Genomic DNA, 27296 nt, shown 5'->3' on the forward strand with positions numbered 1-27296 from the left:
TTCAAGTGATTTCTCTTGTATTCAATTAGACTCGCAGATTTCTATTTGCTTGAGTAAGAATTGAATCGAGAAAGAGAGATATAACTTTTTGATATACTTTATTAAGATTGAGTCTAGTTGATTCTCTTGAAAGTATATTGGATTTTGTCCATACAGATTGCTAAGAGAAATATTGGGTGAGGTTGTTGTACCCACGCTTTTTCACCATATAATGTACAAAGAAATTCCGCGGATATGCATACATATCCATATACTATACAAGGAGATTTAAATGATATAAACGTATTCATTTGCATACATAAATAAAGCCCAAAAATAATTTAAAGTCTGGTATTACATATGCATGTAACATTCGAAATCTTAAAACACAACAGTGAAATACATCCTATGCCTCAACATCAACATCATCATCATCATACATACCCACGTCAGAATCCTCATCATCATCGTCACCGTCAGAATCCTCATCATCATCGTCCTCCTCATCATCATCGTCCTCGTCATCGTCATAATCCTCCTCATCACCAGAATCCTCATCGTCATCTCCATCACGTTCATATTCGTCTCACACATGTCTGTCTCCATATACATGTTCAACTGCATGTTTAAAGTAATCTGGGATTTGATCATTGTAATCTCCAAAATAATCAAATATTCCATCCTCGTTTTGACCAGGAACTACTTCTTCTTCTAAGTCTGTATCATCATAATTTCCTTCTAATGATGGAAGTACCACGTATTCCATATCTGAACCCTTCAAACTAGACAAGTCTGCTGCATGGCTTCCTCTACTAGGACGCGCAACAATGTGCTTGACAAGATCATTTCTTAGTTGTAGGTGCATTTCTAGGTTTTTCAGAGGTGACATAAATACACGACCATTATTCGTAGGTTCCGGAATCGGAACAACTCTGCCCCAATTCGTATCCCGACGTTCATGCTCGATAATCATGTTGTTTTTAATTAGACAACATTTCATAATTAGGTTCATGTCAGATTGTTGCCAATACTTACATGGAGATCCGAAAATTCTGAATTTACCCAGAAGCACTCCAAAAGCACGCTCGACATCCTTTATTTTAGCCATTTGATACTTGTTGAATCTCACATAGTCGGGAATGTCCAATGTCTGAGAGAAAGCTTGTATAATTGTAGTCAACTTTGGATAGATATCATCGGCTAAGAAATAACCCATATTGTAGTGGTGACCATTGATGACATAATTGCATGGAGGTGCTACACCCTTTAGCATGTTATCAAAAAGGGGTGAGTGTGCCAACACATTCAAATCGTTGTTTGATCCAGGCATTCCAAAAAAAACATGCCAAAACCATAAATCGTATGATGCCACCGCCTTTAATACCAAACTACTATGTTTATCTTTACCCCGGTAAGTTCCTTGCCAAGCTACCAGACAATTCTTCCATGACCATTGCATACAATCAACACTACCAAGCATTCCAGGAAAACCTCGTTCCGCATTCTCAACTAGAAACCTCTGAAAATATTCAGGAGTGGGTTCACGCAAATATATTTCTCCAAAAGTCATGCAAATGGTGTGGCAAAATCTTTTTAGATACTTGTATATTGTAGTTGCCCCCGTACGAGTGTAATCATCAACATTATCAGCTGCCGTACTTTTGCATAAACATTTCATCACCGCAACTAATTTCATATGTGGAGAATGCCCCATAGTACCGGTTGTATCTGGACATTGGTGCCATTCTGGATCCACTTCAAGCAATTTTCCTAACAATTTCTCGAATAAGTCTTCCCTCATGCCTAGACGTTGTTTGAATTTTCTTGAGGTATAACCAGTTCCAGGCGTAAAATAATCATTTATCATTTTGGCATCATGCCACACTCGATCACGCGTTATTACATTACGTGTCTGTACCTTCGTAGGTACCGGTTGTCTAATAATACATAATCGTTCATCCAAATATAGTTTTGTAAACATTAACAAAGCTTTCTCTTCTTCATCACTAGAGCTATCCAAATAAATTTCATATTTAACTCTCACATAAGCACGCATTAGACTCATTATGCACCTTTGCAAACAACAAACACAGTACCAATTTGTGTATAGCATACATAAATACAGGTCAATCAATGTTATATATCGATATGGTAGTTTACAAACATTTCATTCAACATAAATCAAGACACACAACAATTAATCATGGATTTTTCACTAAATATATGTTTTAATTACATTATTGAGTTGCATACTACATACGTAACCAACCTAATATCAACAATTTCATCAAAATCAAAATCAAATTAATTTGAAACCCTAACATTAGAATCACTCACCTTAGATGATTTTTTTGATGAAATTCGAAATTGAAAAATGGATTTGTTTTACCTTGGAGTAACGATCAAACCCTTTTAATATAAGCCATCGAATCGCAATGAATCAGTATGAAAATCAAAAGGGGTTTGAAAGTGTTTTGAGAGGATGAAAAATTAGAGACGAAGAAGAAGTGGGATGCCCGAGCTCGCTTCTGAAGACTTAAACCTATGATACGTTGACTTGACCAATACGGCTACTGAGTAGCCGTTTGACACTATTCATACGGCTACTGGGTAGCCGTTTCGTGTAGGGAAGGGATAAGAGGGCACCATAGTGAGGTTGCCTTGCTTGTGTTATCCCTTCCCTACATTTGAGGGATAGGGAAGGGATAGAAGGCACCATAATGCTAGCCCTTAAGATCGTTGTTAAAGGAGTGAGACTTTTAGTTCAATACACATGAACAAAAGAAAAATAAGTATAACGGATATTATGAGTCTTTGCTTATTCTTTGAGACAATTCATCGAACAGTTAAGTTATTGACAACCGAGCTGAACAAAGTACAGAAAGAGGGATACAAATTGATCAAATACTTAACCTAAGAATAATGAAATTTGAGAAAAACAATTCTGGGTTCAGTAGCACAATTCATCAAATACTAAAACCTAAAATTAGTGAGTGTTCATAATAAAAGGAGTAGTATGCTTATAGAGATTGAGCAGTGCAGGCAATACTTGAGCTTTCAACTTGCGCAACTCAAGGGAATACATCAACAACCTAAAAACTCAATACCATCCCTCACTCCAGAATAAAAGTATCACTGGTGTAGCTTACCCTCTCTCCTATTGGTTGGTGAGCGTAACCTCACACTCTCATTGGTTAATTGAGAAACCATTCGTATTCGTCGAATGAAATTTCGTTAGATATGGTGCGTTGATCTGACAATGTGCGGTGTAGATTAAGTGGATTATTGGGACACACGCGACGGACGGCCCTCATTATTTAGAAAAATTGCTATATTAATTTCGTGCATTTATCGTGAAAATCCAGAAAATAAAGAAAACTACTTGTTTATGGGTGAAAACTGTTTCTGCTGATTTTGGTAATTTTGGGTGTGTGGATGAGAAACGAATCTAAACCCTAAATAATGCACTGCACGGGAGTACTTTTGATTCGAGAGATCAATCTGTACAATCCTGGCTTAAACCAAGAAATGGCCGTTCCAGGATTGCTTCGGTCACAAAGTGAATGAGAAGGGTTGGTCTTAGGGAGGGAAGCGAAGAGAGTGTTGAGACCAGAATAGTTGATTCTGAAGGTGTGGTTGTTTATGACTTGTATCTGAAAGTAGAACTGGCTAGCAGAATGGAAAGATACCAGGTGATTTCTAGATACTGTGTTGTTGCCGACCAAAACTTGTTTTTTGGTGAAAATAGGTGAAGCCTATTTATACAAGTCATATTGAAACGTACCTTGGTCTCGTAGGAAGCGGAAACGATTGAGTGGTGGAATAATAGAGTAACGTGTAACCGTCGGTCATTATGCTTCCATGATGAACGGAGTGAATTCGTTTACACCGTTACTTTTTACCACCAGTAATTGTCCTGCTTCATGACACTTTCTTGTAACGGGTGCATTGCACGCCGCACGCTGTAAACCGCCAGACCAATACCCTGATGAGCATCCCCCAGTTTGTGCCATGTTTGATGTCTCGAGTTTTTCGTGGAAAACATGTAGCACTTTGCTACGTGTGGCAAGTCAAATTCAAGGGACTTATCGCAGGAAAATAACATGTAATGCTATTAGGCTCGTTTTGGATAGTATCCTAAAACTTGCCACAGGTTTGTCAGTTCGGTGGCGAACTTCGATGGATGAGATCGCATCTCATGAAGGAGGGTAGATGTTGATTATGGCTACCTTGTGTTGGCGCCTGATAATGGCGCGGTGGCGTTTTGGTGTACGCCAGTGGAAATGTGGCATGGCTGGCATGGCTCGTGCATGCCAGTGGCACGGTGGTGCAAGTGGCGCCTGGCGTATCCATGGCCACTAGATTTAGGCAGCTGGTCGCCTGAAAATTGCCACAAGTCTGTCAGTTCGGTGGCGAACTTGGATGGTTGAGATTGTAATTCAGGAGAGAGGGTGGTCGTTGATTATGGCCACATTCTGTTGGCACCTGTTAATGGAATAATGGCATAGCCGCGCCTATGACGTTGTGGCATGGCCAAAGCTAGGATTTGGCTCTGTGGCCAAAATTAGGGCTTGGTGGCGTGGCCAAGGCTAGGATTTGGCGTCGTGGCCAAAGTTAGGTCTTGGCGACGTGGCCAAGGCTAGGATTTGGCGCCGTGGCCAAAGTTAGGGCTTGGCGACGTGGCCAAGGCTAGGATTTGGCGTCGTGGCCAAGGCTAGGATTTGGCGTCGTGGCCAAAGTTAGGGCTTGCCGGCGTGGACAAGGCTAGGATTTGGCACCATGGCCAAAGTTATGGCTTGACGGGGTGGCCAAGGCTAGGATTTGGCGCTGTGGCCAAAGTTAGGGCTTGGCGGCGTGCCAAGGCTAGGATTTAGCGTCGTGACCAAAGTTAGGGCTTGGCGGCGTGTCCAAGGCTAGGATTTGGCACCGTGGACAAAATTAGGGCTTGGCGGCATGGCCAAGAATAGGATTTGGCGTCGTGGACAAAATTAGGGCTTGGCGGCGTGGCCAAGGCTAGGATTCGGCGTCGTGGACAAAATTAAGGCTTGGCGGCGTGGCCAAGGCTAGGATTTGGCGCCGTGGCCAAAGTTAGGGCTTGGCGACATGGCCAAGGCTAAAGTGGCTTGTGGCATGTTACTGCGACAGAGTGGCATGTTGGCATGCCGATTAATATGTTGTTGTGGCAGGGCGCGTTTGGCTTGCCAGTTAGTATGGTGGCGCGGCAGGGCGCGTTTGGCCTTTAATGTATGGTGGTGAATTTAGAGAGACTTGATTGGTCAAGAAAAGGGGTCGGGCAAACATAAGGCGCGGCCACATCTCTAGTGCTTGTGGCGCATTTTAAAGTGACCTGATTGGTCGGTAGGAAGGAGAGTGGCCGGCCAAGCATGGGAGTGGCTACACTTCTGGTGTGAGTGTGGCGGCTTTAGAGCGACCTGATTGGTCGATGGAAATGGAGCCAGCAAGTATGGGCCCATCCACAACTGATGTGCGTGTGGCGAGTTTAAAGCGACCTGATTGGTCGAGGGAAATAGGGCAGGTTTAGGATGAGGCGTGGCCAATGGCAAGTGGCGCCAGCTGGCCTAAGCCATGGCCACGCCTCCCTTTGCTGCTGCGGCTCCCTGTTTTCTGATTCTGGTCGAGATTTTGCACCTACTAATCCATGACAGATTAATTTCCTAGTTTTACTATGCTTACTTTCGACAAGCAAGGTTTGGTATACTGCGTAAGGCGCAAAAGTAATTGATTGAATTTTATGTGTTGACACAGAGTTCTTTAAGTTCATTGCCAGATAGCAGCATGCTTTCTGATTGAATACTTTATGCAAAGACCTTATCCTTGATATTTGGAAATTCGTGCTACTCTGCTGCGAGTGAACACAAATTGTCATGCCATATCAATATTAAGAGTTCAGCCGGAGAACATAGCATAGAAAGCATTCGAAGAAACTTATATTAAGCGAATATAGGCAAGGCGCCGAAATTTACAGAACATCTGGGATGGTTGCTACATGCGCCAGTCTGGATAAATTTCATCTAAATATATTGAATGGCTCAATAAATATGCCAGTGGAGAGGTTAACACTCATGGCTCCTTTTCCTTACATAGTGACGTCACATCAGATGCAAGGTTTTACAATTTTAACCCTAAGCTAAAAAACCCCATCAACACTACTATATTAATTTCGGACATTTATGATTAAAAAAAAATCAATTCAACATATTTATGGAATAAATAAAATAATTTACATTTTTTGAATTTTTTATAATTTCATGTATTTATTGTAGAAAATCCAGAAAATAAAAAAATACTATATTAATTCCTACATTTATGATTTAAATAAAAAAAATCAATTCAACATATTTATATAATAAAATAATAAGATTTATATTTTTTGAATCTTTTGTATGGAAAAAAATGTAGAAATGACAAAGAAAACTACTATTTTAATTTTGGACATTTATGATTAAAATAAAAAAAATCAATTCAACATATTTATGGAATAAAATAACAAGATTTATATTTTTTAATCTTTTATACGGAAAAAATATAAAAATGACAAAGAAAACTACTATATTAATTTCGGAAATTTATGATTAAAATAAATTCAATTATTTATTTATTTATTTATTTATTATCATAAAAAATCCAGAAAAAAAAGAAAAAACCACTATATTAATTTCGTTCATATATGACTGAAATAAAAAAAATCAATTTAATGTATTTATGAAATAAAATAATAAGATTTATGTTTTTGAATCTTTTATAAGGAAAAAAAATCTAGAAATGTCTATATTAATTTTTATTATTAATAATAAATATCTAGAAAATCCGGACATGTTTATGCGTTAAAAACTGACAAAAAACCAAGCGTATTCATAAATCTGATACAAAAAATAATTTCAAAGATGTTATCCATTTCAATAAGGTAAAAAAATATTTAAATTAATATTAATATGGTCTTAAAAATGGTATGCCTTTGATATACACACGGTTATTTGGGGAACAAAATATCAATACGCGGGTAATTTATTTAGTAATACTACTATCAAGTTGTCGCTACTATTATTAGTTAAAATCTTTTAATTAATACTAATATGTTGTTAATAAATAATGAAAATAATTTGCCTAATTTTCTTCCTTTAATATATTTATTGATATTGTTTATTAATAAAAGTAATTTCTTATCGAATTTAGTTTTGGTGACAGAATATAAATAATTCAAGCGAAAGCCAAACCTCATTGTTTGCACGTTATTCTCTTTTCGGGTTTTTTTCTTCCTTTTTTTCGGTTTCTTACAATCTAGGATTTTGTTGTCTAATCTATTTTTACTGTTTGATTTGCATGTAATCAATAGGTTGCGGTGATGGGAGGTCAATATTAAGCTTTTACTGGTGCTATGTTTCTTACCCATTTTCAATATAGTCCATGATGTTTGTGGGTTTGATCTTTTCAGAAAAATCAAAATATTTAGTTTGGAAAGGTGGTTTAGGAAGTCGGCATCTCATCAAAAGTGTCTGTTTGAAAAGGTGAAATTTAAGTACCAATTTCTATTTAGGTATCAATTCGGTTTCTGATAAAGTTATGGTTTGTTTGTTGATTATCTTTGTGTTTCAAGTGCGAGAGCAATTCCAGAATAATTTCATTAGAATGGGGTAAGTATGATTATTTGCGGGTGCATTTTACACATAATTCGGTCTCAATTCGGTTTAAGTATGTAATTGCATTTTAAGTACCAATTTCTATGTAGGTCTCAATTTGGTTTCTGATAAAGTTATGGTTTTTTTGTTGACTATCTCCGTGTTTCAAGTGCGAGAGCAATTCCAGAATAATTTCATTAGAATGGAGTAAGTATGATTATTAGCTATTTTCTACGGGGTTGAGGAGATGTCTACTAACAATTATGATGAGAGCAGTTAACTGATATGGTGGAGTAATTTTTATTAAAATTTTTGGAGGAAAATGGTGGTGTGTAGTAGTGGGGTTTAGCTTATGAAGATGCGATGTAAGGTTGTTTATTTTGTTTTCTTCATTTTCTGTTTTATTATGATGATTTTGTCAAAATAAAATATGTATAGCCAAAGTAAGTGTTTAATCGTGTTGTTATTATTTTTTTTGTAATGTTGTTCACGGTATGATATTTTGAGTTACACAACTGTTTATTTCATTGAGATTATTTGTTCATAATGGTTACTGCAGTTCACGTGTTCATCATCTAAATATGATAAATTTTGGGAAGGAGGGACACACCTATTCATTATAATGATAGTTGTATTTTTGTGTTGTTGGTATCATTTGCTTAACACAAATTCCAGGTTTTGGCCTATCGCAGGGTGCTGTGCGGGTTAACTAAATGGTGCTTATAATTTGTATTCTGCGAATCAGGTGTGTTATGCCGATGAAGACACCGACAGGACATTCCAAACATGTGGTGTTAGTCAAAATCTCAATTTCGTAAATCCATTTACTTCTATGTTTGGTATATCCCTGTGATTCACATGTCTTTGTGCAAGCACCTACTGGGAAAGGATACTTTGATGTCGGTTTTCTTATGGAGGTGTCTCATTTACCGTCTCAGATACTGGTGTTGTTCCACTTTAGTGTATAGATATTCATCCAGAAGTATGGCAGGCTCTTTGAATCCTACAAGGGAATTGAGGAGTGTCCTGGATGAGCAATCAAGGAATAATGGTTTGGATCATGGTGGAGAAGAAACACAACCAATTTCATCCATCGCTTCTTGATGTAGGGGCAATCCATCAATCCATCACTTCTCTACTTGGGTTCGGCAATATTTTTATTTTTATTAAGAACACCCTATTACTAATTTTTCATCTGGATTTTTTTTGTGAATTGACATTACCTAAGTTTTATATGCACGCTGCAAATGGATTCCTAATAATTTGATACTTTCCGGCATAAATTTGCTTAAATTTACTCCATTAGGTATAAAAAAAAATCTCATGTTAGAGGAGGGAGGATGGAAATGTGAGTAGGTTTAAATTAGATAACTCTCTATTAGAATCAACATAGTTAACCAAAATGTTGGCGACTTTAAACTTTATGTAACTGTTAGCTTAATTTCTTTAAAATTAGTAATTTACACCTATTATATTTATGGAAAGATTTATTTTTGAAGCATTTATGGAACGATGCATACATATTAATGACGTAATCTTTTTCAACAGTTGTAATTATATATGAAAAGAAAATTTTAAATAAGTGTTTATAAAACTCAAATATCTAAAAAACCTTAGGGCAAAAAATCTTTAGAGGTCTACTTATGGTAAAAGAATCCCAAACGGATATCTTAAATATTTAGTATGTTAAAAAAAATCTTTTTCTTATCCTGTATTTTCGAATTAATTAAGGGAAGAAAAATCATTCCATTACTTTGTTATATTTTGTTGCCACACAAAGCAATTTAATTCCATTTCATTTCTCAATTCTCATTGTTTTCTTTGCAGCCGAGTCTCAAAGGTCTATATTAAGGACACTGGCATGGACATTTGTAAAACGATTAATTCTCTTTGTCATCTTAGATATATTCTCTATACATGTATAAGTCTTTTCGATGATGTCGTAGTGAATATATAATTATAAACCAGGATGATACTGGCCCCGTCCATCATTTTCAATTCTATGTAGGGTCAAAAGGATAAATGTTAATATGAAATAGGGAAATATGAATAAGGATGGATGTGAATCCCAAACAACATTGTTAAGTTATTGTCCTAAGAACATTCTACTCTCTCTTGGCTTTCCTTTATAAATTTTTCTGATATTTTTAATGGCATTCTACCAGATTATTGAATTATAGTTTTTTGTGAAACCTATTCTTATTATTCTTTTTCTTTCTCGAACATGATATACGCATGAAATTGCTTTGTTTAATAGACCATGCTGTAACGGTACTTCATTAACTCGACCTACAGTTGATGTAAAAAAAAGGACCCTTTAATTGTTCAATTCCAAGAGAGTTGTATGGTTTGTTTCAAGCCACATGCATAATAAAATTAGTTATATGCATCACTAAAAACCAGCAACCAAATTATTTAATTAACCAATACAATTTAGATTCTCCTTGCCAATAAAGGTACTCTAGTCATTAATTAGTGGACAATCCTTGCGGTTAAAGTAACAATCACGAATATTCAAACAGAGTCTTAGTGGGATGTTAGTTCATTGCTTGATTACAACTTCTTTGACGGGAAGCATTTCATTTGTTTTGTACTATATAGAATTGGAAACTATTTTATGTTATATCGTGTGTTCTTTTGATGTCTCTAATATCATATATTAGTATTTGAGTGTAATTTTTCGTTTAACTATAAGGAGTTGGTGCCTAGGTTGGGTTGACCGCTTGATTCTTAACACAAGTATATGATTTCTGAAGAAAGATATATCAATGCATTTTCTTGATTACATCATCTTCGACGGGAAACATTTTATATTCTTTTCACTATTTAGGGTTGAAAATCTATTTTATATTAATATCGATCGGTGAATTTCCTTGATTACATCATCTTCGACGGGAAGCAATTCATGTATATGCTTTGCAATATTTAGACTTGAAAACCTATTTTATATTAACAATAAATACAATTCTGACCAGTAGGAGTCATAAATAGGAAAAGAAAAAAAATGATGAGAATTCATGGCCAATATAATTCAGATTCCATTTGCCAATAAAAAAACTCCAATTATTAATAGGCGATCCTTACGGTTAAAGCAACAATCACGGGTATTCAAACGGGGTCATAGTAGGATATTAGTGTATTTCCTTGATTACAACTTGTTTGACTAGAAGCACTTCATCTGTTTTGCACTATTTAGAATTTGCAAGCTATTTTTATGTTATATATCGTGTGTTCTTTTAATGTCTCTAATATCATGTATTGATACAACCATATAATGAGTGTGATTTTTCATTTAACTATACAAACTTGGAGCCTGGAAGAGAACTTGAGTTGGATGCTTGATTCCTAATGCAAGCTTATGATTCTTAAGAAAGATATATCAGTGCATTTTCTTGATTACTTCTTTGACGGGAAGCACTCTACATGCTTTGCGATATTTAGGATTAGCAATTTATTTTATATTAAGATCGTGTTATTTTTAGTGTCTCTAATGTCAGATATCAGCATAACTATATAATATGTGTGATTTTTCATTCAACTACAAGAAGTTGGAGACATGAAAAACAATTGAGTTACCCGCTTGATTTTTTACGCAGGTATATGATTTCTGAAGAAAAATATATGTGTGTTTCCTTAATTACATTTTCTTTGACGGGAAGCACTTCATATGCTTTGCGTTATTTAGAGCTGGCAATTTATTTTATATTAATATCATGAATTTTTTAATGTCTCTACTATCACATATCGATGCCTATGTAATGACTAATGACATTTCTTTGATGACGGGAAGCACTTTGTATGCTTTGGACTATTTAGTGTTGGCAATCTGTTTTATATTAATATCGTGTTATTTTTAGTGTCTTAAATGTCAGATATCAACACAACTACATAATATGTGTGATTTTTCATTCAACTACAAGAAGTTGGAGCCTAGAAAAACAGTTGAGTCAGCCGCTTTATTTTTAACGCAAGTATATGATTTTTGAGGAAAAATATATATGTGTGTTTCCTTAATTACATTTTCTTTGACGAGAAACACTTCATATGCTTTGCCCTATTTAGAGTTGACAATCTATTTTATATTAATATCACGGTTTTTAGTGTCTCTACCTTCAGATATCGATGCCTATATAATGGCTAATGAGTGTGATTTTTCATTTAACTATAAGAAGTTGGATCCTGGAAGAGCAGTTGAGGTGGTCCCTTAATTCTTAACACAAATATATAATTTTCGAAGAAAGATATATCAATGCATTTCCTTGATAACATTTTCTTTGACGGGAAGCAATTCATATGTTGTGCACCATTTAGAGTTTTCAATCTATTTTATATTAATATTGTGTTTTTTTTAGTGTTTCCAATATCAGATATTGATATAACTGTATGGAAAGTATGATGTTTCAGTTAACTACCAATAATACCGATACATGTAATGTAATGAACTACTGATTGATTTCAAAGGTCGGTATAATTTTACAAAAGTATTTTATTTAAGAGGATTTCTTAATCTACTGCAGTTGTTAATTGAGATCCCTTCTTGAGCGGGTGCGGGGCTTCGCCCAACTGAGGATCAATTCTGTCGTACCCGGTTCGAAACATGGGTTAAATACTAAAAAAAAATAATTAATTATGTATTTATAGCTTAAAATATTTTAGTTTATTTATAAAATTTATTATTAGTTTATATTGCATGAAATTAGTTTTCAAAACCATGTTCGATCCTCAAATCATAATAATATTATATTTGATTATTATAAATTTTTAACTGTTAATTGTTAATCTGTTGGATAATTCTATAAGCTTATTATAACTCTTATTAGGACGGGTGCGGGGCGAAGCCCCACCTCAATGAACATAAACTGACGACGTAAGAAATTTCAGCATTTCCGGTGCGTAGCACGGGTTTCAAGCTAGTTGTATATATAATTTGAGGCCGAAATACCGGTTCCAGAATGAAAGTAAGGCCAAAAACTTGAATTCTAAAATTCCTGACCTCCAACCAATAGGAATCGAGGATTTACATAGCAAAATAGAATGGGTGGGTAAATGAGTACCAAATCACGTTCACAAATAAAGAACATCTTTTTACACAAAACCCTAACTTTTTATCTTTCCTTCCGCCTCCTTCACATCTTTTTACTCATGTTTCATCATCATCTTCTTTCGCCTCCTTCACCACCACCATCTTCGTCTGACGAGGCAAAGAGAATCAATGAGGTAACAAAACCTATTTCCTACTCTTCGATATGCTTTTTCTTATATGGGTTGATTTTTTTATGTCATCTGTTATCTATCAGTCGAGGTTATTTATGAATCTAAAATTCATTTTTCCACTGCATAATTTTTGTAAATGGTATATACATATGATTTTTTTTTCCTCTCTTTGCTTTGCTAGCTCATAAAAATACGAGTTTGAATACCATTTATTATTTCCCAGTGTATGGAAACAACATAAAAACTATGACTAGCATATAACCTAATGCACCAGTTCACAAAATCAGAAAATAGGGTCGCCACTTCCGAATAGGTGTGGATGAAATCTATTGCTGATTATAATGGTCCCTTATTGATTGAGGTAATCAAAATGAACTATTGATTTACATTGTTGATTTACTCAAAAAGAATACTTGGTCCCTTAACTGATATGAGTTATTGGCTGTCAGTATCGTAAAATTGATTATAATGGTTTGACCAGAAAATAACAGCAGTTAGGACCTTTTAATCAAAATGAAAAATTAGGACTCAAGCTGGCACCTAATCCTGGAATTATTGATTTTGCGGGAGTAGTTTCAATTGCGTATTCCATTTGAAGTATTAGTGTATGATAAATATTCTGATTTTGGAAATGTGGCGATTTCGTACCTTTTTTTTTTTTTAAAAGTTGTTCTTAGGAGGTCGTTGATAGAATTTATGTATTTTAAAATGGTAGGTATCGACGAGTAAATCAAACAGCGTATACTATCCAGGATATTCAGTTATAAACAAGTTGGTGTTAGGGAGAACAGGAAGCTTCGCAAAAAATATCTGGATACTAGGAGAGCAGCAAAGTGGTATTTGTTTCCTGGCAAAGAAATACCATTAGAATCCAGCTCTGATGGTGATAGTTCTGATGACAACCCAAGTGAAGATGATATACCCGAGAGTATAGATGTTGAGCATTCTATAGTCTCACTAACACTTGCATCAAGTATGTATGGCTCTGACAAAACTTTTGCTTGGATGGGGATGGTGGTGATAGTGATGATTTACCAACTACTATTGTTTCAAAATTTTTTTTTTACCAACTACTACTACTTCAAATGATGAGCCTGTGGAGATCCAAAAAGGTATGTTGATTTTACTGTTCTGTTTAAGATTGGGTTTGTTGTTTTATCAGTTAAATAGTAAAAATAACGGAAGCAAATCATGGGTATTGGTGGATGGGTGGTGGTGGAGGGTTTTGCTTGCAAGTTTAGGTTTTTTCACTTTATCAATTGAATTGTCAAAATTGGAATCAAATCATAGGTATGGGTAGTGATGGGTGGTATTAGGTAGTGATGGGTGGTGGTGGTGGTGGTGGTGGTGGATGTTCAGTTTATCAATCGTAACAATCTATGGGTTTGTTGTAATTGATCTTAAATTTTCATATCTAGGAGATGCTCTTGGTCAAGAACATGGTGGTACCTACATAAAACATGAATTTCACTACAAATTAGACTTAATAAATACAAATTGATCCAACAGCATGTTGCATAACACATACCTTTAAAATTGGGGCATCAAGATATCAACCACTTCCAAGGCCGGCTAATAAGCATCAGAATGAGATTTTGTAGGCTTCCTGTGAGTTCTAAGAACACAAAAACAACCTAAAATTCATAACTTGTATGACCAAGAGGAATTAGTAATGGTACAGACGACCTATAGTGCCATCCTAACTCAAATCCACCGGAAGTAGGTTATGTTTTGGTTTGGTACCTTTCTGTTAGTTGTATTAACTTTTTGAACAATTCAGTTTACCTCTTTAGTCAATTCTGCTCACTTTGTAGTCAAATATTGCAGAAGTTCGTAATCGAAGAAGCCCCAAAGCACAGCTTGGCATCCCATAGCACATCCTGCAACTGAATAAGAATCTTCTGGGAGCTGCAAAGAAGCAAAGTGCATTGGGAGATCAACTGAATATTTATTGTTGATCTCCAAGGTTAGTAAACTAAATCATCTAATATTTTCCTTCAATTATGGGACCTTCCGAGCAATAAATATTTAATTTAACTTGCATGTTTAGAAAGTTGATCTTGGATCCAGTTTGGACCTTTTTAAATAAATTAGCTTAAAGAATTTAAGGAGTTGACCATTAGTTAACCAAGAGGGACTTTATAATCCAAGAGATAAATTATAAGACAGAGAACAGATTAATTATTTTTAAGATCATCTAGGAACAATAGAGGATACTGGAAAGGATATAGCTTTGAAAATACAAGTTTGTCTGTGAATGAACTGTAAACATAAATCAAATAAACATGAGTAATTTACAATAGAACTTCAGGATAGATGATGTTAGTTGTTTCGAGATTATCCGTTCCATCTTCCAGTAGTACTGTTATTCTATTTGCAGCTGTGCACCTCGACAAAGCAACATATAGTTGGCCATGGCTGAACACAGGGGTCTGTAAATCAATTCCCACATACTTATTGATTGTCATTGCATAAGCCACTCTTACTGGAAACTGACGCCTTGTCATGTTTACGTTTGATTCTGACACCGATGGTTTAAATGAAATTCTTGGTAGCATCACCTTTTCACCTGCTTTGTCTCCAGTTAAAATTGTTCCCTGGATCACATGTTTATCGCATTTGGTAACCAATAGCCTAGTACCATTGCAAAGTCCCTCTGAAGGGGCAAGATTTCTCATCAAAATAATTGGACAACCAACTTTTAGTTCTAACTTGAATGGAGGCGTCCCTGGTGGGTTTAGATCTTGAAGATTTTCATTAGAATAATCTGGATTTCTTCCGCTTCATCCGGATTTAATTTATCAGCAGCTAAATATGTGAACGTCTTTCCTTCCAAATATTCAGTGCTTCCATGTTAATCTTGTGAACATCATCATTGTGCGCTGAGAGAATGATTCTCTCAGTTAGTTGTTCAGGCGATACCTGTTGAGATGATCCCAAACATGGATACAATTTGGATATTATCTCTTTTATGTTTCCGCATCTTTGCACCGATGATGGCAGTACCACTCTTTCTTCTTGCTTTGTCCCAACCTGCCAAATTTTTTTAGCTGAATATAAATATATTTTTGGCTATACAGTTTGTATGATTATTTACTTGGTATAATTGGAATTTAAAAAATTATTACCTCGAGCAAGAACTCAACGAAATCTATGTTTTCCGGCTGACATTGATCAAGACGCATGTTCTGGTCAAGCGTCAATACCTGCATATTATCCCATAGCGACGATTTTTGTTCACATGCTCCAACAACTTGTGCACGACCTCCATTTGGTACAATTGGCAAAGTTTGCTGGAAGTCTCCTCCCATAACAACTGTAATACCTCCAAAGGGTAAATTGTTCTCAAATATATTTTGGAGTGTCTTATCAACTGATTCTATACAAAATTTATGCTGCATAGGCACTTCGTCTCATATAATCAACTTTGCTTGCTTAAAAAATTTAGCTTCTTCCTTCTGTTTTGAAATTGAATAAACGCTGATTTCATTAATCTCTGGAGGAATGTTAAACGTTGAATGTGCAGTTCGCCCACCTGCTAATAGTAGCGAATCCCTGATGAGGCAACAGTTACTACTATATGTCCATTCAATCTACAGCTTGTTGCTATGGTATTATACAGGAATGTCTTTCCTGATCTTGCCATCTCTATCATTCACAGACTTTGTTATTGCATTGTACGCAGCCCTTTGCTTAGCATTTAGTATTTCAATATTGCGTTGAATTGTAGGTTCTTGAATTGCAAATTGAAGTTGTTTATGTTGGAATATTAATCTGTTGCTGACAATCTTACCCCAGTTTTGTTTTGGTGTAGGCATTGGTGAAAAATCTTCTAGCTTCTTCCCGGATTCACACAGTAATTTATCCACCAGGTACAATCCATAATCCAAAGTTTGTTCGTTTGTTGGATTTTGAATGTTGAACAATCTTTTCATTGTATGAGGAAGATCATGACATATATTCATTCCGAATTTCGCCCACAGAACTTCTGGTTTAGTTGGGTTACATTCTGATAAAATAATCTTAAAAAGCTTTCTCATCTGACTACCTGTTTGGATCACTGCGGCTTCTGTAAGGCACTTTAAATATTCTCCATCATTTTCTAATATCCCAAGTGCTATGCATGCTCTTTTAAATGTAGGATGTTCTTCGTTGTCCACAGTTTTCAAACTCCGAAATGAATCTGCACCTGCTACAACAGTCAGCAATAATCGAAGATAGTACAATTCTCATGCGTTAGGGCTATCAAAATGGATTCTCGCAATGGCAAAGCCTTGTTGCCTGATATATGTAAAGCTGGGAGTACACGGGAGCAACTCCTTCCTTTGGCATCAGAGATCCACTTGTATGTCGCATGATGATATATGTAAACTTATGCTCTGGATTAATAAAGTATTGTTACTCTAGATGGCTCGGTGTTTGGCTCTCCGCATGATTCTTTTCAGCGCCTCTCTTGTTGAGCTAATCGAAGCCTTTCCTGTAAATTTATGGTTAAGGGTTTCATAAATTATGATTGTACGGTTATGGTTTTGTTGTTCACCCTTGTTTTGTTGATCATCGCTGATTGAATCCTCAATTATCTGCCTAGAATTCTTCTTATGAAAACCATTCTAATACAAAGACTGATATAAAATTTAGAGTATTCAACTCCAGTATGTATGAGTATTCACTTACATGATAATAACTTGGTTTTGATATTTGATATACAGGTTGAAGAAGAGATTGCGGGAGCTTTCTACCAATAGTTCCAGATGGAGTGCGTGGTGGCCTGAAATCAAGAGAGATTAGAAAACGTACCAATAACATACATGTCTACTAGACCAAACTGAAATATTGTAAAATCTAATGTCTGTAGCGGGAGTGGAGAAAACTAATGAAAACCTGTTTTGTTATCTCAACATCAATGAAACTCTGTAGCGGGAGTGGAGAAAACTAATGAAAACCTGTTTTGTTATCTCAACATCAATGAAACTCAATGTTTTTTATCAATCGTGAAAAGGATAGTAGGTTATAGGATTCTGTTTATTAGGAAACAGTTTCAACTTCAATGCAACTCAATCGTATAATTTGTATTTAATAATTGCAAAAAGGTTAACTGCAATCTGCTCGTAACCTGGGAGCTTATATGAGTTGGGAGATTAAAGGTTTTGATGCAGTTTCCTTATCTGCAACGGTTCCCTATTTACGAGAAAAGTAATAAAAAAATATTTAAAATTTCTTTTTTAAACATGGGGAAGGATCCGTTAACATGGTTATAATGACATAATCCGTTGACATGATTATCATTTTTTCTACCAAACCCAACCATCAATGAATTTAAAGCTAATATTTTGGCAACATGTTCCTCGTATAAAACTTTACATTCCTACTAAAAATGAGAGAATTCCGAAATACGAAATTTCACCATCCATAAATTTTAATTTCAACCGTTAATCTTCAACGGCTGATATTCAAAAGAATGCGAAATTGGGGATAAAAAAAACAATTGGGGGATATAAGAAAATGACAAAAACTGGATCCAGATATCAATTCGTGGTCACCCCTTATCTAAGTATTTTACGTATTACCTAATCTACTCCTCACTAATCAGGATTAGTGATTAATAATAATTAGTAAAATCATAAGATTTTTGATAAATGATTACTGTGTGTTTTATTTGAATTTGGGTGAGTGAGGTGAGAGTAGAAGGAGGGAAAAATATTTTTGAGTGGAAATTTTTTTGTGAAAATGGAAGATGATTGTGAGGAGAGAATTGCAGCTGCTGAATCTTTAGCTCAACTACAACAAGGAGCATATCTTGAATCTTCAGCTAACGACAACAACTCTCAATTGCAACTCTTTGTTGAGCCAACACCCTTGAATGATAATTTTGACGAGTATGGAGAGTTTTTCGAAGAAGCTACACAAGAAAGTAAACTTGCACAACATGCAAGCATCCCCAATACACAGGTAAAGCTGCTAGGAGGTTCAAAAATTGATTTTTTTTCTTTAAACCCGCCATTCTTTCAACTGTAAAACCTTGGTGCCGGCATGGAAATGGTATGAATACCATGCCGGCAGACTCATTACCGACATAGTATTCATACTACGACCATGCCGGTAGAGCGATATCCCCCATTTTGAATATTGATCCGGCATAGTATTCTACCAAAAAAACTATGCCGGTACGCAGTTAACTTTTTTACCTACCAAGGAATATACTACGGAATAATCAACCGGCATGGTTTCATTGATAGGTTACCATACCGGAACTGCATGAAAAACATACAGGAAACATTTTCATTTAAAACCAAATACCGGCATGGGAAATTAATAAACATCAACGCCGGAACTCCGTACCGGCGTGGTACCATCAATATCGAGAATGCCGGCAGCGCAACCGGCATTGTTAAGTTTCAAATTTACAATGCCGGTACCTACCAAAAAACATACAGGAATAAATGTTTTCCAAAGCTAAATACCGGCATTACATATGAATTATTTTTAATGCCGGAAGCGTGTACCGGCTTGGGACAATAAATTACGAGAATGTCGGCACCTTTGCTTCCGGCGTTGCTGTCTAATGAATCTTTTATGCCGGAATATGTTTCAAATTTGGTCTTCAGTTTTGGTTAAGTTCGACTATGCCGGAACATTGGTCGAGCATGCAGGTACGGGTTTCCATCATAGTGTTTTAATTTCGTTTGGAACTAATTTTCATTCGATTTTTAGGTGGTGACATATATTGGTCCAACAAATGCAAAGCCGCTTCATCGGCATACGTCGGAATACTATAAAATACCTCCGGTATGTGACCAAACAATACTTTTGACCTAGTATCTTGAACTTTACTAATGGATTGCTAGTAATGAACCTTCTAATGAACGTGGAATTGATCTTATGTAGGGAATAATAGATTGAAATGAAGCAATCTCTTGGTATGTGACATATAATGGATTGCTAGGGAATATTATTGTTTGGTATGTGACCAAACAATAATAGACGGCTTTTAAGAACATGTGTGTGCTGGTGAGGAATACCGAAGGTTCAAATAGGCGTTTTGAGATGGCTTGCGAGAGAAGTGGGAAATACAAGGAGAAGAATAGCCACAAGAGAAAGGATTATGTATATCCAAGAAAACTAATAGGGTATACAAGACTCGTACGAGGAAGAATAATTGCCCGTTTAAGCTTGTATTCCGTTTAAATGACATGAACAATTGGGATTGTGAGGTTTTGTGTGGCTGTCATAACCACCGGGATCCGAAAGATTTTGTTGGTCACTCCCTAGTTGCGAAGCTAAAACCTCATGAGTTCGAGGATGTAAAGAGATTGACCAAAGCACTTATCAAACCGAGACAAATTCTCAGAGGCTTCAAGGAAAAGGATGAGTCTAACGTGTCTTCTCTACGTATAATTTATATCGCACAAGAAACTATTAGAAGGGTGGAATGGGAAGGGAGGTCCGTTATGCAAGAATTTGAGAAGATATCTTGGGATTAAAACTACACGCGTATCATTAAAAGAGGGCCGAACGAGAAGCCCCTTAAAATATTCATTTCGCATCCTTTGCTTTCACAATTGGAAAATACATGTTGTGGTGTTCTTTTGATGGATTGTACCTACAAGAAAAACAAATACAATATGTCGTTGTTCAACATCGTGGGGCAAACCTCGGACAAGGTAACATTCAGATTGGCTTGGTGTTTAATGGAAAACGAGAGGGACTATAATTATCATTGGGCATTACGACAATTGAAATTATTCTTCCGGGAAAATCAACTTCCGAGGGTCATCGTAACCGATCAAGATGACGCATTAATGAAAGCAATATGCGACGTCTTCCCGGACGCACAAAATTTCCTATGTACGTATCATATATGTGAAAATGTCAAAAAAAACTTTCCATGCCTTGTTTGAACCCACTAAGGCGGATATTAAGAAGAGAATGATTGTTCAACTAGAGGAAGATGTTCGAAAGAACAAACTATCCCCTGAAGAAGAAGAAGAAGATGAGAGAGGCAAGATAAAGGAGCGAGTGGACAAAGAACATGCGGAAAATCATAAAAAGTGGTTGGAATTTCTAAGAGATTGGGAGAAAGTTTATTGGTCTCTTACCGAGGTTATGTACGAAAAGAGATTGGAGAAGTTTATTGACGATTGGAACGAAGTTTATCCGACTGTCGTACAACGGAGTCCGCTCATGGGAGATTGAAAGATCTCATCCAGTCCAGTCAAGAAAATGTGGTTACGCTCACCGAGGCAATGGAGCAATACTTTAAGGCTGATATCAATAGGATCAAGGAGGCTTTTGAGAAAAGCTCAATAGAAAGGATGACTCAATTTCTTCGTTATGGTAAGTTGCTCCAAGGAATAGAATTCAACGTCTCTCATTGGGCAATAAAACATATGATGAGACAAATGGAATATGAGAAAAATTACGGAAAACCGGGTGATGTGTGTATTTGTCCCGACATGTCTTCATTGGGGCTTCCGTGTCGTCATATGCTTGTGAAGTATGAAGAAGTGATACCTGTTGAGGCTATTGATCCGTTTTGGAAGCAACTATCTTTCGACCCTCCCCCTTCGGAAGCTCCTGGACAATCACCATGGGATACAAAGGATGCCAAGGAATTCTATGAAGCTTACTCACGTGGAAACTCGGCTAGCCGACAAGTATTGTTGAGCCAACTAAGGCTAATTACACACCCATGGATATCACAAAGTGAAGAGCCAAGAAAGGGAGATCCAATAGGTAGACCACAAACTAAAACGTCAAGGAGAAAACAAAGGGTAGAATTGAAAGAAATGACTCAACGTGAAGAAGAACTCGCGGCAAGTAAGAAACGAGATCTAACCGCATGTGAGATTTCGGAACAAAGGTTTGTGGAAGCGCAGGTTCCAAACAAAAGAGGTAGGCCGAGGAAGGAACCGTTATCAAGTCAACAACAAACGAAGGATTCCGTATCCACACCAAAAGACAACTCATCGGAGGTTCCAATGAAGAGGGGTAGGCCGCCAAAGGTATCAACATCAAGTTACAAAGAACAACAAGGTGAGCATTCTGAAGCCATACCCATAGTCGATCTAGCGGAGGTTTCAAGGAAAAGGGGTAGGCCGCCAAAGGTATCAACATCAAGTGACAAAGAACAACAAGGTGAGCATTCCGAAGCCATACCCATAGTCGATCTAGCGGAGGTTCCAAGGAAAAGGGGTAGGCCTCCAAAGGTATCAACATCAAGTGACATAGAACAACAAGGTGAACATTCCGAATCCATACCCATAGTCGATCTAGCGGAGGTTCAAAGGAAAAGAGGTAGGCCTCCAAAGGTATCAACATCAAGTGACATAGAACAACAAGGTGGGAACCTTTAACTTTCACTTTGCCTTTGCCCTTCTTGCCATTGCCCTGTGTTGGTTGTTGACTTGGCCCACCAACTTCGCTTTGGCTTGATAATTGACTTGGAGGAACCACATTATCTTCATTCTCACTTTCCTCTTCATCTTGCTCATCTTGATCATCGTGCTCACGTATTACAACTCGACTACGGTCACCACCACTCTCCCAAATTATCCCTCTTATCTCAGCCCCCAAACGCTTTTTGCAACCTTCATCTTTCCCTCGAGGAGGGAGAGATTGAGGAGTATCAAGTCCGTCTTTCCTTCTTCTCTTAGTGACCGCATCTTTAGTTTTTCTTTTATTAGCTTCCTTGGCTTTTGACCTATATCATAAGCACAAGAAATGAATGTGAGACAACTCACTTTCAGTTTATGTACCGACATTGACTTACTTAAACTAACCACGCCGGTTAAATCTTCCGGCAGTGAACATTCACTATCGAGAATGCTGGTAGTCATATGTAATTCTCCTGGATATCAAAAGACTACTACCGGCACTCTCGAAATAAATCAATTCCATGCCGTAACGTAACTTTGTATCGGCAAACAAATCAACCTAAAAGCTATGCCGGTATAGGTGACAAATTCTTAAGTTTTCCTATATGTTTTAAGTCCACTACCGGCATGTTCGACTTATAACAAAAGAATGTCGGTACCCAAAACCGGCATACAATGCAACCCAAAATCTATGCCGGTATCGGTGACAAATTCATAAACTCTCCTGTATGTTTTTAGTCTACTACAGGCATACACAAGTTATTATTAAAGACTGCCGGTACTAAAAAAGGGCATAGACTTCGACCCAAATTTTATGTCGGTAGGGAAAATTCAGTTTCAGGTGAATCTGGGGTTGGAAACGGCATTGCATTCATCCAAGATTGAATGCTGGAACACAAAACCGGCATTGTATTCATACATATTTCAGTGCCGGTACTCACTGAAACTCAACTGTTTCAGTTAGGGTTCGCGATTCTAACCTAAACCCATTGATATAAATCGATTTAAACACTCATAAAGTAGTTTAAAATCACTTACCTTCTCACAGAATCCATGGTTGCGAGAAGTTGATTGTCCGAATCCGCTGCTTCTTCTTCTTCTTTCTCTTGAGCAATCTTAGCAATTCTTTGTTCGTGTTTTTGTTGACCTATCGATTTTGACGATTGGGCATTTGTTTTCTTTCGTGGAGGCATTGTTTATGATTTGGGTAGGTTAATCGACGAAGAAATTTTTGAATCGACGATTAATCGACGAAGAACGGATGAAGAACGATGAAGAAAAAAAATATTCAAAACCTAACCCTAAGAGTGCCGGTACTGTTTTTAGAGAATGGGGGATATATGAATTTGGTTTTTGATTTTAAGTTTTAGTAGAAAGGATATAATGGTCTTTTCATAATGTTTTTTAATTAATCAAAGCGTATTTTAGTATTTTCATACCAAAAAATCACCCCTTAGCACACACCATGGGTTGGGGGAAGTAATCAATATCCCCCAATTACATTTTTTATCCCCCAATTGCGCGTTCATTCAAAATGGTAGATGGTGGTCTTACACATCTCGGAATGTTCTCATTTTTGGTGGGAGTGTAGAGATTTATAAGAAGAACATATCATCAAAAAATTATCCTCAAATTCATTGCCGTTGGGTTTGGTAGAAAAAATGGCACTAAAATGTCAAGATTATATCAGTATAACCATGTCAACGGATCCTTCTCCATTAAACATATATAGAAGTTCTGATTTGCTCGACAATCATACCCTTTCCTTTTTATAGAAGTTCTGATTTGCTCGACAATCACGTAGATGTTTGTCCCACATCGCAAGTCACAAGCTCAAGCTATCGAGCTATCTCTATAAATAAACACTTCCTCTTGCTTCCGATTTCAAGCAAAGCCTTTTGTCCTTGACGCTTAAATAGTATCACAATACCAAAAGATGTCGAGTATTCCAGAAGACATCTTCCATGACATCCTTTTAAGATTACCTACGAAGTCGTTACTTGTTTGTAAGTGTGTTTGCAAGAATTGGTTTGAACTCATCTCCAATCCTAGTTTTATTCATACACACCTTAATCTTGTTACCCAAAGAAACAACTTTAGTGTAACGATTAATCTTTATGGCAAAACTAGATTCACATACGCAGTGCACTCCATAGGTTACGAATCATTATTATACTCGAGTGAAAGTGATCAAGATGATGCTGACGACATGTTGTTTAAAGGTGGTTATATTTTTTCATCCACCCCTAGAACCTTTCTTGACTTGTTGTGTTCTTGTAATGGTTTGGTTTGTTTAGATTTTTGGACTAATGATAATCGAGGAAAAAAGAAAGATAAACGAAGGATTTGCATTTGGAACCCAGCCACAAGAGAATACAAGAAACTGCCCAAAGCACCAACTAATCGAACTAGTCGAGGTTTCGTTGATTTTCTTGGATGTGCTTTGGGTTACGATTATAAGATTAATGATTACAAGTTTGTAACTTTAGTAGAATTGGATCACCGGACTTATCAAATCCTAGTCTACACGTTAGGATCAAACTTGTGGAAAAAAATTCAGAATATCTCGTGTACGAGAATTGAGCAACAGTCTGGGGTGTTATCCAACGGAGCTTTTCATTGGTTAGGTACCCGAAACGAAGATCGCTGCTCCAGTTTTGTAATCTCTTTTAATATCAGCAACAACAGATCCGATGAGATACAACTCCCTAAGGAAGCTTTGGATGAAGGTTGCTGTGTTTCTATAGGGGTGTTGGAAGAGTGCCTTTGTGCAGTTGTTCATTATTTGATTGACGAGAAACGTGTACGTCGAGGTCAAGTTATACTATGGGTAATGCTAGAGTATGGAGTTCGTGAATCTTGGACTAAACGTTATGTCATCGACCATGAGAGGATTCTGAAGAACTGTTATAATTTGAGGCTCATGTGGTATTTTAAGAATGGTGAGATTCTTTTTGCGCTTTCTTGTGATGAGATTAATCTAGTTATATACGACCCGAAGCATGGAAGTGTTAGAGAACCAAATCTTCATGGTTTGCGCATAACTGATGGTGCAAGTTACTTTGAAACCTTAGTTTCACTAAAATCTGGTATGTACTTCGCGGGAAATGAACTAATGGAGTTATCAATAGAAGATGAAGGAGATGAAGAGGAATCTGATCAATTCAAGAAGAAGAACAAATTGAGGAATGCTTCGGTGACTGAGGCTAAGAAGAGAAAGAGGCGAGTATCTCATCAGTACTTGTTATAACGCAAGAAAGTTAGAATGCATTAGTTATATACTAGTTTGCGTTTCGTTTCTGGCAGGTCGTACATTTGGTTCTATATTTCCTTCTTAGAACCTTTGTATGCATGCATCACGTAAAGGAAGTGACAATTTGTGCGACGTATCTTGGCTACAACAATGCACCTTAATAATTTTTAGTTTAACTTTTTTGTGGTGCAATATTAATTACAGAAACGGAGAAAGATAAAGGAATTCAACATTCTCTAAGACTAATACACATTCCCAAACGATGCACTTCAAGGTGGTTCTAGACGTGCACTTCCGGAAGAGTGTAATCTGCATTCTACCTTGGCTCCTAGAGTATAGTAATTGAGAGTTGCACTGCTTAATTTGTAGTGAGTCTTTTTCTTTCTTTGCTATTTGCATCTCGTTTTTCATCTCAACTGTGCAGACAAATTCGGATGGCGAAACAATATTTTCACACGCTATGCATCTTTCAAATAATTTTTGTTATTGGGAAAACTGAATTGTGTAGGGCTTTTCTTCTTAGATATAGCCCAAGTTTTTATTGACTTTGGTCAAGTTATCTAGTACAATTTTAAGCTAGGTTGGTAAGTTGGGAAATCGGTGACTCATCTTTGTGGTTTTTTTTTAGAAATGGATAATAATTAGGTAATGTCGTGTCTAGTATGCTTAATATTCAATTTAGTATGCTTAATTTGATTTAGTATTACTCCAGTCCAGTTCATGTTTTGTTGCATTAGCAACGCTAACGATTTTGATGAACCACACTGGTTAAATATTTCTTCCACTTAGGTTACTGATATTGACAACTGCACGAAAAGGTCTAAGGAACGTTCTTGGTCAACGTCATCGGCATCGTCATCCATTTTAGGAGCTGTTAATTGTTTCTGGGAATCAATATCCCCTGATTCAATCCCTTCGTACAAATTGGAATGATCTGTTCTTACTCAAGGAAAAGATGGAGTTAAACCCCAAGAGCCCGCCTAGATTATTTGGACATCACAATATTGGAGATCTTTAGAGTTAGAGTTGATAAAAGTTTGGAAAAAAATTGATTGTAAAGTTTTCGAAAAGATAGGAATTTTAACTCTAGGGTTTTATCTTTGTCAAGAGGAAGAGAGAATTTTTTTAAGCTTCATCGTTTTCCTTAAATCGTTTATTTTTGAGTCGACTCAATAAAACCATACAAACTCAGTGAACACATTTTGGGTTATGAAATAGGTTATCGAAGAGAAGCCTTGTGTGTAGGAGCATGGTTTTTAAAACCGTACTTGCGCGTCATAAATTCTAAAATCGCCTAGAATAGTAAGTATGAAGCGGTCGTGCACACATGATATGAGCCTAGCCAATATTCCACGCTCAAGCTTTTTGATTGTTAATTACTTTATTTCAATCATATGATGACACTTGCACGACAAAAATATCATATACACCCATACTTCTTATATGAGGACATTTACAAACAAAAATATCATATACACCCGTACCTCTTCTAAGGCAACTTATATTTCGCCATGAATCGAACTTATATTCCTCCATGAATCATCCTTTCACACTTCAATACATGATTTGATTCGCGAAAATGGAAAACAAGTCACGCTATGTTTCACGCTTAAAGAACCTAAAGGAAAGATGAATTTGATTGACTATGGTATACATCATTTGACTTATGGGTCACTAAACGGGAAAGAGTTAAATTTTTAAATTTGTCTATCCCTTTTTTCTTTTATCAGAATTTTTCTATCCCCTATCTTCTTTTTTTTTTAATGAAGTGGAAATATATTGAACATGAAATTATACGGCACGATGTTTCCTCCCTTTGCAATTCCTTTTAAAACTTTT

At 36.5% G+C, this 27296-nt stretch overlaps 2 protein-coding genes and 1 long non-coding RNA gene across 3 annotated transcripts; 2 read left to right on the forward strand and 1 right to left on the reverse strand.

The window, feature by feature from the left end:
* Positions 1-565: 565 nt before the first annotated feature.
* LOC113312492 lies at positions 566-2044 on the reverse strand. Its single transcript, XM_026561242.1, has one exon. The coding sequence runs from the start codon at positions 2042-2044 to the stop codon at positions 566-568; it is 1479 nt and encodes a 492-aa protein (XP_026417027.1).
* A 10691-nt stretch (positions 2045-12735) lies between these two features.
* On the forward strand, positions 12736-17790 carry LOC113308733. The gene is made up of 6 exons (XR_003340028.1): positions 12736-12833; positions 13546-13942; positions 14658-14796; positions 16645-16702; positions 16972-17175; positions 17540-17790. It is a non-coding gene; the product is annotated as an uncharacterized LOC113308733 (long non-coding RNA).
* Positions 17791-24140: 6350 nt separating this feature from the next.
* LOC113312493 (F-box protein CPR1-like) lies at positions 24141-25454 on the forward strand. The gene has a single exon (XM_026561244.1). The coding sequence runs from the start codon at positions 24141-24143 to the stop codon at positions 25452-25454; it is 1314 nt and encodes a 437-aa protein (XP_026417029.1).
* The last annotated feature ends 1842 nt before the right edge of the window (positions 25455-27296 follow it).

Source organism: Papaver somniferum, chromosome 9 (genome assembly GCF_003573695.1).
Source record: "Papaver somniferum cultivar HN1 chromosome 9, ASM357369v1, whole genome shotgun sequence".
Taxonomy (NCBI): Eukaryota; Viridiplantae; Streptophyta; class Magnoliopsida; order Ranunculales; family Papaveraceae; genus Papaver; species Papaver somniferum.